This window comes from Haemaphysalis longicornis, unplaced genomic scaffold (assembly GCF_048455015.1).
Source record: "Haemaphysalis longicornis isolate Haplotype H1 unplaced genomic scaffold, Haemaphysalis longicornis Haplotype H1 scaffold_1, whole genome shotgun sequence".
In the NCBI taxonomy this organism is placed as follows: Eukaryota; Metazoa; Arthropoda; class Arachnida; order Ixodida; family Ixodidae; genus Haemaphysalis; species Haemaphysalis longicornis.
Window position 1 is genome coordinate 99026415 of NW_027526203.1, and position 14350 is coordinate 99040764.

At 46.9% G+C, this 14350-nt stretch overlaps 1 protein-coding gene across 10 annotated transcripts in view; it reads right to left on the reverse strand.

Moving 5' to 3' along the window:
• LOC144178386 (uncharacterized) overlaps nucleotides 1-14350 on the reverse strand; it is a 201449-nt gene that overhangs the window by 160622 nt on the left and 26477 nt on the right. For 9 of the 10 annotated variants that reach the window (XM_077706261.1, XM_077706236.1, XM_077706227.1 and 6 more), the window contains exon 5: nucleotides 9754-9833. The exons of the other annotated variant lie outside the window; for it this stretch is intronic. In XM_077706261.1, coding sequence (XP_077562387.1) covers nucleotides 9754-9833 — 80 coding nt within the window. The remainder of the gene's footprint in view (nucleotides 1-9753; nucleotides 9834-14350) is intronic. 10 annotated transcript variants of the gene reach the window in all.

Here is a 14350-nt window from a genome sequence, read left to right on the forward strand (position 1 = left end):
GTCAGTGCAATTCAAGCCTTTTTTTTTTACGTACCATCAACTTCGTACCCGCTCGCGCACTTTCCCCTCCAGACAATTGAATACTATCACGCTCTATCTAACAACAGGGGAAATGAATGAGCACCAATGTAGCAATGGTCTGTTGCTGCTGGAAGCGCGAGCGTAGTGCAAGCTGACCAAACAAAATCTCATTCTCGGCAGCTTGCAGGGGATATAAAACGACTTCACCCTTCCCTAGCTGCGACTTTATTGGAGCAATCAGGCTGCAGGAGTGCTCCACTGCGCAACAGCGAAAGCCCACACCCGATGTATGCAAACTTTTTGCATTTCGTAATTTGTTTAAAAGGTCCGACACCTGCAAATTGTTAATACTTGACAAGTGTGACCGCAGGAGCTGCTCAGTGGCAAAGCCGTTTGCTGCTGATGCAGTTTTGTCTCTTTCAGATCTGCTTTTCTTCGAAGGTGCACTTGTGTTGACTGCCCAAGTCGCTACATTACTTCTACTGCTACTCGTTCTGGAGGGGAGTACTGCTGTGGACGAATTAAAGAGCGTCTGCCTAAAAACGTCCCATCTCATGCTCCGCGGGTCGAATTTCCCTTTCATTTTGTAACAGCATAATCTGTTATTTGTAACAACATAACCTGTTATGAGATTCCGCAATGTAGCACACGGAACGATGGCCGGGGGTCAGGCGGTACGATGACATACTGATTGTAATGCACACATCCGGTATAGCTATCGCAAAAGGAATTGCAGTGGACAGAGCAATAATGCAGCGACTGAGCGTTAACTAAAGCTTACTTTTAACAAAAGTGTGGCTACCACACTCGATAAGGTGACAGCTAACAAATTATTCAGGGTGACCAAATAATCTAATTCATTGGTAGTATTTATGTGCCTGTTGTACGATTTTTCGTTTTTGTTACAAATATAAAAAATGTGCGCCATTGGTATTAAGCGCTGGTACGCAGGCCTAAATTTAAGGCTTCAAGGTTAGCGTGATGGGCGATTCCATAGCGACGATTGCGATTTCAACAAAAAAGGAAAGGACAGAAAATATATCCCATCATATCTCTTGGCGGTGGCTTTATGAATATTCGCTAGGACAACATGAAGTCTGGGCGAGAAACTAGGTGGTAAATCGTCGATACTTCATCTGTTTTTCTAATATCTCGTATTTCTAATATCTCGTAATCGTTTAAAGTGTGCTTTGCAATTGTGCCACTGCCCTTGGGGAACAGCAGCATTTTGAATTTTTGTCTGTATTTTGATTTGACTGTTGTTTTAAACTACTAAATGTTTTTTTCTAATTTGAGTGATAATTGAACTCATCGAACCGGTTCGCGAACCGGTTCAAGCTCCCGAACCGGTTCGCGAACCGGTTCGATACGTGATTTTGTTGAACCGGAACTGAACCGGAACGAAATGATTTCGCCTGAACCAGAACCGTAACCGAACCGGTATTTATTTCGGTTCGACCCACTGGTTTATTCACTTATTGAAAACCTTTTAACACAAGTATTTGTATAAGTTTAAATTGTATATGTATTTTTAAACATTATTTTGAGAATTTTGAAGACACGCCGCCCGCCACCGCTGGGTTGCTCTCAGTGTGGCTAACTGAGCCTCCATGCCCAGAATCAACAGCAGCGTTCAGCAAATAGACCCAGTGATGGAGCTTTGACGATTCTGCCCGAGTCAGGGGTGTTTCTCCTGCAGAAATCTACCGCCGAAAAAACAGCTTCACAGCTGTTCTTGACAAAGACGGCCAGGTAGATGCCATTTTTTTAGACTTCAGCAAAGCTCTTGTTAATCATGGCAAACTAATTCCCAGGGTAGAACAATTGGTCTTCCTAATTTTTGATAAGCTGCATTTCTTCATATTTAACTAACTGTACTCAATTTGTTAACATTCATTCCAAAGCTTTTACCCGTCCACCAGTGAATTGCAGTGTTCCTCAGGGAAGTGTGTTGGGGCATCTGTTGTTTCTAATTTACATCAATGACATTGCTACCGTAGTAACAGACAAAGTTCAAATTAAAATGTTTGCCGATCACTGTGTGTTATTCAGTGAAATTACTTGCAAATAACACCAAGAGCAACTTAACCCTTTGAGGGTCACGGCCATACATGTACGATATCGGCAAACGCTTTCAAAATGGTCAATGACGTACATGTACGGCATCGCTTGTATCTTTAAAAAGGGCGCCTTTTTTGCCAACTTCTCTTGCTTGGCATCTGCTGCCACACTTTGGAAATACGCCAAATTTTTTCTTGCGCCGATGTCTCTTCTTTTTATTTTTTTATGATTTACTTCAGCGGCATGCCGGCTATCGCTTGCGCATCCACTAACAAGGGGGCGCGCTGGGTATCGCCCACCGGGTACCCCGCTGCCTCTCGCTTCTTGCGCCTGCCACAGACCAAGGTCGCCTGCGAAACTGATGAAGCTCTTTTCTCTCTTTTTTTTTTGTATTTTATCAGTGGTGCGCCGTCTATCGCTCCCGCCCGTGCGCGCCGGCGGGCGCGCAGCGCCTGATTTCGGTATTTGCGCCTGCGAAACTGATGTCTATCTGATTTTGATTCACTCAAAAGGTGCCGGCTTGTTACTTTCTCGTTTTTATTTAGAATTTTTCTTGTGTACGCCATAATAAACCACATGTATGTAACAACACAAATGATTTTTTTGTCACTTTACGGTCACCCAAAAAAATTTTTGATTATTTTTTCTCGATACAGATTTGTCCGTAGAATTTAAATCAGCAATAAAAAAATCGACCCCAGGGGGACGCATCTGGCGAAAAAATTCGACCCTCAAAGGGTTAATCGTAATATTCAGTCTTGGTGTGATCAATGGGATATGAAGCAAAATGCGGACAAGACAATAGTATTTACGAGGATAACCCAGAAACATAAAAGCCTGTCCTTCACGTACACTCTTCCATCCCGACCATAATTTGAAGTAAATGAATATAAATACCTTGGGGTCACACCGACAAATACTCTCCCTTGGAACCATGTGTCGAGCGTATGTGCATCAGCACTTTGTAAGCTTTGCCTGCCCCAGCACACGCTAAAGGGGGCTCCGCCAGGCACTGCGCTTGCACCTCCAACATCCGACCCCGACTCCAATATGCATGCACAGTGTGGGACCCTCGTGCTGCACTAAACATTCAGGCATTCCAAAGGACCCCGAGGTACGTTGCCTCACCTCTAACCATCCTTCCAACGACTCGCCCACAAATTTGATGACTGCACTTGGCATTCATCATCATCATCATCATCGCCCACTACAGGGCAGAGGCCTCTCCCAATAACCTCCAACTACCCTGGTCCTGCGCAAACTGCGACCAATTTATCCCCGCACACTTCTCGATCTCATCTGCCCGTCTAACTTTCTGCCGCCCCCTGCTATGCTTCCCTTCTCTAGGGATCCACTCTGTTACCCTTAATGACCAACGGTTATCTTGCCTACGCATTACATGCCCGGCCTGCCTCCATTTCTTCTTAATTTCTACTAATATGTCGTTAACACGCGTTTGTTCCCTGACCCAATCCGCTCTCTTCTCGTCTCTTAATGTTACACCTATCATCTTGCGCTCCATCGCCTGCTGAGTCGTCCTCAATTTAGGTTGAACCCTCTTAGTGAGCCTCCAAGTTTCTGCCCCGTAGGCGAGATACAGCTGTCATACACTTTCTTCTTCAGGGAAAATGGTAGGCTGCCATTCATTATCTGAGAATATCTGCCGTATGCACCCCACCCCATTCTTATCCGTCTAATTACCTCTGCCTCCCGGTTGGGACCGGGGTCACAACTTGGCCTAAGTAGATATATTCGCTTACCACTTCCACTGCCTCGCCACCTATCTCAAACCGCTGTGCTGTCACCGAGGTTATTGATCATTACTTTGGTTTTCTGCATATTAATTTTCAGGCCCACGGCTCTACTCTGTTTGTCCAGTGCGGTAAGCATGCTTTGCAATTCCTCGCCCGAGGTACTTAGCAAGGCAACGTCGCCAGCAAATCTGATGTTACTCAGGTATTCTCCATTAACCCTTACTCCCACCTGTTCCCAATCCAATGTTCTGAATACTTCTTGTAAACATGCTGTGAATAACATTGGAGAGATTGTGTCTCCTTGTCTGACGCCCTTCCTTATACGTATTTTACTGCTCTCCTTATGGAGGATGATGGTAGGAAAAAAAAGAAAAAGAAAAAAATACGCATATTGATGGAATTGCAGAATGGGCAGTTGCAAGTTGGGCGAGTTGGTACGTGTTCATACTTAATCACAGCGCGAAGGACGGGACAGAAAGAAGAATAACCACAGGACAGGCGCTGTCCCACAGGACCCTGTCCAGCGCCTGTCCTGTGGTTATTCTTATGTGCAGAATGGGCCTTGGGGTGAGGTCTGACCACGGCAACCGTTGCCGGTAACGTACTCCCTCACCAGAGCAGGATTGGCCACCCTGGTGTAGTAACGGCCACAACCTCCCATGAATACGCCAATTAACTTGGTATTCAGGCCCTCGCAAAGTGGCGAAAAATTCTCGCCCCCAAGTTCCTTTCTAAGCTGTATAAGAGGCATTTTTCACTGGATCCTGAGCCATTCCTTTCTCACACCTAAGTTCCTTGTATAAGAGGCAGTTTTCACTGGATCTTGAGCCATTCCTTTCTCACACCCAAGTTCCTTTCTAAGCTGTATAAGAGGCAGTTTTCACTGGATCCTGAGCCATTCCTTTCTCACACCTAAGTTCCTTGTATAAGAGGCAGTTTTCACTGGATCCTGAGCCATTCCTTTCTCACACCCAAGTTCCTTTCTAAGCTGTATAAGAGGCAGTTTTCACTGGATCCTGAGCCATTCCTTTCTCACACCTAAGTTCCTTGTATAAGAGGCAGTTTTCACTGGATCCTGAGCCATTCCTTTCTCACCCCCAAGTTCCTTTCTAAGCTGTATAAGAGGCATTTTTCACTGGATCCTGAGCCATTCCTTTCTCACACCTAAGTTCCTTGTATAAGAGGCAGTTTTCACTGGATCTTGAGCCATTCCTTTCTCACACCCAAGTTCCTTTCTAAGCTGTATAAGAGGCAGTTTTCACTGGATCCTGAGCCATTCCTTTCTCACACCTAAGTTCCTTGTATAAGAGGCAGTTTTCACTGGATCCTGAGCCATTCCTTTCTCACACCCAAGTTCCTTTCTAAGCTGTATAAGAGGCAGTTTTCACTGGATCCTGAGCCATTCCTTTCTCACACCTAAGTTCCTTGTATAAGAGGCAGTTTTCACTGGATCCTGAGCCATTCCTTTCTCACACCCAAGTTCCTTTCTAAGCTGTATAAGAGGCAGTTTTCACTGGATCCTGAGCCATTCCTTTCTCACACCTAAGTTCCTTGTATAAGAGGCAGTTTTCACTGGATCTTGAGCCATTCCTTTCTCACACCCAAGTTCCTTTCTAAGCTGTATAAGAGGCAGTTTTCACTGGATCCTGAGCCATTCCTTTCTCACACCTAAGTTCCTTGTATAAGAGGCAGTTTTCACTGGATCCTGAGCCATTCCTTTCTCACACCCAAGTTCCTTTCTAAGCTGTATAAGAGGCATTTTTCACTGGATCCTGAGCCATTCCTTTCTCACACCCAAGTTCCTTTCTAAGCTGTATAAGAGGCAGTTTTCACTGGATCCTGAGCCATTCCTTTCTCACACCCAAGTTCCTTTCTAAGCTGTATAAGAGGCAGTTTTCACTGGATCCTGAGCCATTCCTTTCTCACACCCAAGTTCCTTTCTAAGCTGTATAAGAGGCAGTTTTCACTGGATCCTGAGCCATTCCTTTCTCACACCCAAGTTCCTTTCTAAGCTGTATAAGAGGCATTTTTCACTGGATCCTGAGCCATTCCTTTCTCACACCCAAGTTCCTTTCTAAGCTGTATAAGAGGCATTTTTCACTGGATCCTGAGCCATTCCTTTCTCACACCCAAGTTCCTTTCTAAGCTGTATAAGAGGCAGTTTTCACTGGATCCTGAGCCATTCCTTTCTCACACCCAAGTTCCTTTCTAAGCTGTATAAGAGGCATTTTTCACTGGATCCTGAGCCATTCCTTTCTCACACCCAAGTTCCTTTCTAAGCTGTATAAGAGGCATTTTTCACTGGATCCTGAGCCATTCCTTTCTCACACCCAAGTTCCTTTCTAAGCTGTATAAGAGGCAGTTTTCACTGGATCCTGAGCCATTCCTTTCTCACACCTAAGTTCCTTGTATAAGAGGCAGTTTTCACTGGATCCTGAGCCATTCCTTTCTCACACCCAAGTTCCTTTCTAAGCTGTATAAGAGGCAGTTTTCACTGGATCCTGAGCCATTCCTTTCTCACACCTAAGTTCCTTGTATAAGAGGCAGTTTTCACTGGATCCTGAGCCATTCCTTTCTCACACCCAAGTTCCTTTCTAAGCTGTATAAGAGGCATTTTTCACTGGATCCTGAGCCATTCCTTTCTCACACCCAAGTTCCTTTCTAAGCTGTATAAGAGGCAGTTTTCACTGGATCCTGAGCCATTCCTTTCTCACACCCAAGTTCCTTTCTAAGCTGTATAAGAGGCAGTTTTCACTGGATCCTGAGCCATTCCTTTCTCACACCTAAGTTCCTTGTATAAGAGGCAGTTTTCACTGGATCCTGAGCCATTCCTTTCTCACACCCAAGTTCCTTTCTAAGCTGTATAAGAGGCATTTTTCACTGGATCCTGAGCCATTCCTTTCTCACACCTAAGTTCCTTGTATAAGAGGCAGTTTTCACTGGATCTTGAGCCATTCCTTTCTCACACCCAAGTTCCTTTCTAAGCTGTATAAGAGGCAGTTTTCACTGGATCCTGAGCCATTCCTTTCTCACACCTAAGTTCCTTGTATAAGAGGCAGTTTTCACTGGATCCTGAGCCATTCCTTTCTCACACCCAAGTTCCTTTCTAAGCTGTATAAGAGGCAGTTTTCACTGGATCCTGAGCCATTCCTTTCTCACACCTAAGTTCCTTGTATAAGAGGCAGTTTTCACTGGATCTTGAGCCATTCCTTTCTCACACCCAAGTTCCTTTCTAAGCTGTATAAGAGGCAGTTTTCACTGGATCCTGAGCCATTCCTTTCTCACACCCAAGTTCCTTTCTAAGCTGTATAAGAGGCAGTTTTCACTGGATCTTGAGCCATTTCTTTCTCACACCCAAGTTCCTTTCTAAGCTGTATAAGAGGCAGTTTTCACTGGATCCTGAGCCATTCCTTCAACCTCCGGTGACACGACATACAAGACACTGACATGAGAAATCGTTGACACCTTATCGTGCCAAAACTAACCTTTTTAGATATTCCTTTTTCCTCCACATGATAACAGACTAACACAACTTTCCTTTGTCTTCATGACAGTCTCCTCATGCAACAAATGTAATTTAGTTATGTTTTTTTCATTAGCGGCTGTTGATCTGTATACTGAATTCTTTTCATGTCTTGTTGTTTCCATGTTTGATATTGTTTGCCATAATCTGTGGCTACATTATGAGCCGCTTAATTGATAATATTATATGCTCTGTATCACCTCTCCTTCTTGGGCCCAAATGGGGCGCGCAGTAAGTATGTACTAAATAAAGTAAGTAAATAATAAAAACCTCGCTATAATAAGACGGGCTATAATAAAATAATGGATGTAACGAGTGAGTCATAATTCCCCTTGGAAGCCATAGTTCCCCACACAAGCCAATGTATTTAAAACCTCGTCTTAACAAGGTAAAGTTTGCCCGTTACGGAATACACTAATGAGCAAATTTTCAGCCCATTTCACGACCGTGCACAGTGCGAGTTTGAGACGGTGCCCCAGCCGACAACTCCTGCCACGCATCCTCCCGCAACGCATGCACAGCTGAGTGGCGTGCCATGCGCTCGCTGTGCCCACCAGACTCCCGCCCCTCTGGCTGCCCACGGCCACGGCACGCTCGCATGCGATTGGTGCCCCCCGCTGACCTGGACCAGCTTTGAGCGTGCTGCGCGTCAATCGAGCAGCACGAATGCGCCAGGGGGGAAGTAGAGGCAAACGACTCGACCAGCAGGCAGCAATGGCAAGAGCCGTCACATCGTTCGAACCGGAGAAATGCCTCAACAGCCAATTACGGGCTCCTTTGCAGCGAAACTGAAGTAAGAGTTATGGATTTTGAACTGCAATAAAGTATGCGCGCGACTTTTCCTTGTTTTCACTGGAATGCGGTTATTGTGATGTGTGCCACCTTGCGGCGAGATCCAATTTCACCCGATGTTTGTCTTGGGTCAGTGCCATCCACGATATTTGCAGTACCGTATTTACACGATTGTAGGTCGACCCTTTTTTTCAAATTTGGCAATCCAATGTTGGGGGGTCGACTTAGAATCGAAATCGAACCGTCTACCGCTAGTAACAGCAACGGAAACGAGAAATCGGGGGTGCTATGAAGTGGGGACAGCTTTGCATCCTCGTTGTTATGGTTATGGTCTAAAGTGTGAACCGCACGGGGCGTTTTCTGCTCGCGAAAATGCGCCGCGCTGTCGCTGCCGCGAATACCATCCGCATGCTGTGTGCTACACGATCGGCGGCGGCAACATGGCGGGGTCACCAGCCGCGAAGAGGTGCGCGTAGCTCCAGCGAGCGCGCTTCTAACCGCTCTTTAAGATATCACTGAAGGCACAAATGAAGACGTTTGTGCAGGAAAGGAGCTGATAATGTGGTCGAAAACGACACTATAAAGCATCATCCGCACCGCTAGGGAAAGCGCCAATCATATATCCACCACTGCGGTAAGCCTAAACATCTCCGGCGGCGCCAGCCCGTTGCCCCGAGCGCTTTCGCCATGAAGAGCGCGCCTTCCCATTAGGGCAAGTCGTCAGGCTCTTCCCACGGCCGCGCTCGTCACACGTCATACCGAGGTAGAACTTGAAACGCTTAAAAGCAGTAGAAGCAAAAGTCGCCCGCGCAACGCCGATGCGCACGAATCGCGTGCAAAAACGCTCAAGAAGCGTTTTATTCGTTTCTAATAAACAAAATGAGTATTAGCGAATCCCTTGATTCAATGCGTGGCGCTAATGTAGCCCAAATCATATCACATTGTTCAGTACACTTCCGAATGCAATGGTTGCTCTCGCGCGCGGCCGCTTCCGTCAGCCGCCATGTTGTTTGTTTTGGTATCGCACGGCAGTGGCCGCTACCGATTGCTTAGATGGTTGTCATCTCTCAGCGAATGTGTTCTTCCCGCTCAACCCACGGCACATGGTTATTCCTTGTGCTTAGAGAAAAGCTGTTCTTTTTTAACATCTACCGCGCATACCGCGAGCGCACGGCTCTTGTGGGAGCATCGATCATGGTAGAGCGTAGAGCCGCCGTGTGGATTGACGGAAGCGCTTCTCTTTGCGATACAATTTTCTAGGCAGCGCTCGCTTTTTTTTTTTTTTTTTTTTTTTTGTGAGATGCAATTTTTTGGGGTCGACCTACATTCGAGTCGACTTACAATCGTGTAAATACGGTAAATGCCCGCTGCAGCTATAACAAAATATTGGTAGCAAATGAGGAGCAAATCGCGGCGTTGTAACAAATTTCGCTATAACTTGAAGGGACTATTTGGCGATCCCCTCGGGCCGTAACTACTGCTGCTGTATTCATGCTGCCCCCATCCCCCACTGAGCACGAAGTGGACATGTGCGCAGAGTTGCAAGACAGACGGCACTGCCAAGGCTGGGACAAGGACAAGCGCACAGGAGAGGTGACCCACCGAGCCCCTCTTGCAGTTCTTGATGTGGTCGAGCTCCTGGATGGCCATCCACGGGATGCACACCCGCACGTCCGGAGGCCCTGCACGCACAGGCACCCTTTGTATCCACGAGGGCTGCACAGTTGCACACAATGGAAGGTCACGCCACAGCCCCACAGCAACGCTCCTCCAACCGCAGGTGCAAACTGGCACTCTCTTTTTTTTCTTCGCACGTGCCAGAGCAGCACAGCATGCTTTGCCCGAGCAAGCTTCGGGTGGGCCGAGATTTGTGCACCGTAGCAGAGGGCTACGAGTCAACCTGGGCCACAAGAGAATGAGCAGCCACCAACGGATGCTCTGCAACAGGCCCAGCCTTTTCAGGCGTACAAATACGCACAAGGCGAGACGCCGCCGAAGAACAAAAAAGAAAAAAATTCACAGCATATCCACGGGGTGAATGATGATGAGTGGGCGAAGCTCCTGAGGGGAAATCATCGGTAAAACCGTGACTCTTCAGTGAAAGTTCGCCCACTACATCTGTGTCCGAACGTAACGTCTAGAAAGTCTCGCTTAAACCGCGCGTCGGCACCTTGGGGCTGAGCTCGCCTGATGCGTTTTGCAGACGCCTCACGAGCTCTCACTGCATCGGGGTCTGCCTGCCGATACGCGCGCTTTCTCGCCGCTTCCCGTTCTCTGACGTTTTGGAGATCCTCTTCGCGCCGCAGCCGTGCCGCTTCGCGTACGGCAGGGTCCTCGCGCCGTTGCCGTGACGCTTGGGCCTCTCGTTCTCGAACGCTGGGATCTTGGCGGCGGCGTCGCGCAGCCAGACGACACGCTTCGGCCTCCCGCTCTCGTACGGCAGGATCTTGGCGGCGGCGTCGCGCAGCTTCACGGAGCGCTTCTGCCTCGCGGGCTCGCACATCTGCAGCCTTATCCATCGGGCGACTCCGAGCGCGCGCCAACAGCGAACGGATTTTATTACAACGCTCCCCGCCATCTAGTAAACAATCCAAGAACTAAACTAGAGGTAGCCACGCCATCTAGTAAACAATCCAAGCGCATCTTTTCATCATATACAAGTACCGCCATCTAGTAAACAATCCAAGAACTAAACTAGAGGTAGCCACGCCATCTAGTAAACAATCCAAGAACTAAACTAGAGGTGGCTACATACATACGTCGAGGATGGACAGACCCACGCCCTGAGGAGCTTCGCCCCTAAAAAAAAGGATTCCCTTTCCAACGTGAACTAGGCACATACCCTAGAGCCACTGAAGCACCATTCCTGCAGCATGCACACTGGTCATGATTTCGGCAATGCCGGTTGTGGCACGGGGGCTTGGCTTTTCCGAATAACTTAAGTTGATCTTCTGCACACCAATTCCAAGCTGTGGCCAAATATCAGCTCAAGGGTGTAGGGAATCGGCACTTTCCACACCAAGAAAGGCTCAACTCTTCCGACCATGGTTGTCGCTGACGCTGTTGTCAACGGGGCGATAGCTATGAGGACTGCTTTGCATGCGCACCGCGCTCTGCGTTTCTAACTTTGTGCATTAATGTCGCTCTTTGGGTGCCCTTTGGGTGCAGATGAGACGAACGATGGGATGGGGTGAAGCGATCTATTTACAGAATGTACATGGCGGCCATAAAATAGCGCGCGCCAGGACACAGCCACTTCGTCGTCTCCTGCCTGAGCCCACGCAGTATGGGACATTGCCCGCCTGTGTGTGTCCCGTGGCAACATCCCCATAGTGCTCTGTGCTTCATGATAGAGGCGGTTTTTTTTTTTCTTGTCATTTTTAAATGCTCCTCGTAAGTTTTTAGATAGGTCTGACCTCCATTTATCCATATGCCCAGATATTTGTATTTTGCTACCCACGGTATTGTTGCTTGTTGAAAGAATACCAATTCGTTACGGGTGTCGTCCTTAAAAACCAGGACTCAAGACTTTGCCGTGCTAAACTTTAACCCCAGTTCAGTGGCTTCTTCCCCGCATCTGTGAGCTGTTGGTGACACTGTTCACTATCTGCTAGTAGCACTACGTCATCTGCATAGATGAGTCCCGGGATATGTTGCTCCACTTCCTGTCCTTTGCAGCCATAACACAGATTGAAACCTATTTTACTGTCTTCAAGCTTTCTTTTTAGTCTTGCCATGTACCGCATGAACAGCAAGGGCGGCACAGGACAACCCTGCTTTAAACCTCTATTTGTGACTACCGGTTCGGTGCACTTTAGGTCCTCCAAGGTAAACTCCGTGCAGCAGCTGTATAAACTCCTGGCCTAATCCCTCTCACTCAAGTGTGCTCCATAGAAGTTCTCTATTTACATTGTCGTAGGCTCCCTTTATATCCAGAAATGCTATCCTTAGTGGTCACTTTTGGGCCATTGACACCTCCATGCATTGGAAATAAATCGTCCTCTAAGCGCCTGTCTCGTCTGATTCCATTTTGTAGTTCTCCCAGTATGCAGTTCCCCTCTATCCATGCCTGTAGTTCCACTTTTACGGCTTGCATTGCCAACTCGTATGCCAGTGAGGTAACTGTAATAGGCCTGTATGAGTGGGCATCAGCCGTTTCCTTTACCTTTATAGATCAGCTTCATTTTGCTGTTACGCCAGTCACCCGGTACACATTTGCTTAGTTTTTATCACTTTTCAATTGCTCGAATCAGTTGTGCCTTGCTTTTCGGGTCCAGTAGGTTGACCAGCCGCATAGGAATTTTATCCGACCCTGTATCAGCTGGAACATTTTCTTCGGCTTTCTTCCAGTACAGCTCCCTATCTATGCACACCTTGGTTGCCCTGCTCCCCAAACGCTGCAGTCCTTCAGAACTTCTCTTGCATGGTTGAGCGAATGTGAAACACCGCTGCTTCCCCTTTCAGTACCCGACCTTTACCGTTTACGACAAGGCGTTGTACTACTTCGGTCTTTTTCCTTAATAGTTCCTTTACATGGTTCCAAAACTTCTCGGCACGCCTTTATCCTTTGCCAGTATATTCCAGATCCACTACTCACTTTGAATGAATGAATTTGAATTTTATTGGCTGCTGCGCCAGACACAAGGTAATAATTAAGTTTTAACACACTACGGTAAATCTGCTAATGTAAAAATGACGTAACATGGTAAAATCAAAGTTTCTCTAAAAGCTTGATGGCACTCAAAAATTTAAAAACCTTTTCCAAGGGAACCAGGGGTTCATCGCCGAGTACTAAAACAGGGTGCAATGGAATTTGAAATTTATAAAAAGTGGGAAAAACATTCACGACGCTTGTTTTCGTAACTAGGACACTCGATAAGTGTGTGTATTACTGTAAGGCGCTTCCCGCATTGCTCACATTCCGGAGGGTCTTCTCCCAGCAACAGGAAGTTGTGGGTCAAGCGCGTGTGCCCAATTCTTAGGCGACATAACACCACCTCACAAATCTTTCTTTATGTCTGCAGCTCTGCCACTCTCTCAGGTTTGGCTTCACAAGGTGGAGCTGGCTTTCATTGAGCTCTGTCCATTCAGACTGCCACTTCTTCGTTTGTGATAATTTTAGCCCCCTTCTGTAATCCTGGTACAGTAAATGAGTTTCCGTCACCACGAGCTCTTTTGTCTGGGCTGCGAGGGCATCTGCCTGTTCATTGCTGTCAATTCCTACATGACTCGGTACCCGACAGAAGCTCACGTCTAAGTGATTTTTGCTACAGTCCATTAGTTGGTCGAGCACTTGTTGAACAAGCAGATTTTTGGTCTAGTTTCCTGAACACAGGGCTGCTAGTGTGCTGAGAGAGTCAGAGAAGATGATTGACTGCGGTGTCCTTTCAGTGCATACTTTGTTTAAAACGAGCTGTATGGCATGCAGTTCGGCAGTGAAGATACTAGCGTCAGGTCTGAGCCGTTGGCACTCTTCGTAATAAGGTCCAATTGCAGCTGCTCCCACATGCCTTTCTCCTTTCGAACCATCTGGGAAGTAACTAGCACATCCGGCATACCTGAACTGAATATCTAAGAACTCTTGCTGCAAGAGTTCCTTTGGAGTATTATGTTTATTGTACTTCAGCAAGGAGAAGTCACTTGTGGCTTGCGGTATTCCCATGGAGCATAACCGGTTCTGTGGGTGACTAGCATGGTATCATCTACATAAAAGTCAAGGGCTTCATTAAGAATGCGGTACCTCAAAAACATAGTTGGAATAGTCCGAGGCTTGTTGGTAGAGTTTCATAGCGAGGTCTCAAAAACAGCTGTTGACAAGGGTGAGTGGTGCAGGAAAGAATTCTCATTATGTACACGTTTCTTTCCATTTGTTAAGTGACCATTGATTGGTTTCTGCATACAGGCTTTGTACCGGAGATGTCCGGAAAGGTCCGGTGCTTATTCTCAAGCCTGAGTGGTGAATGGGGTCGAGAGCTTTGAGTACAGATTCGCGACCAGAAAAAGCAGCCATAATCCAACTGGGAACGAATTAGACTGTTGTACAGACGAAAAAGGCAGGTACGATCTGAGCCCCAGGTTCTATACGTTAGATGCTTTAAAACATTAATTGATTTCAGACATTTCTGTTTTAGATAATTAACGTGGCTTTTAAGTGTTAACTTTTGGTCAAATATTAAGCCAAGAAATTTGTGCTCAGTTC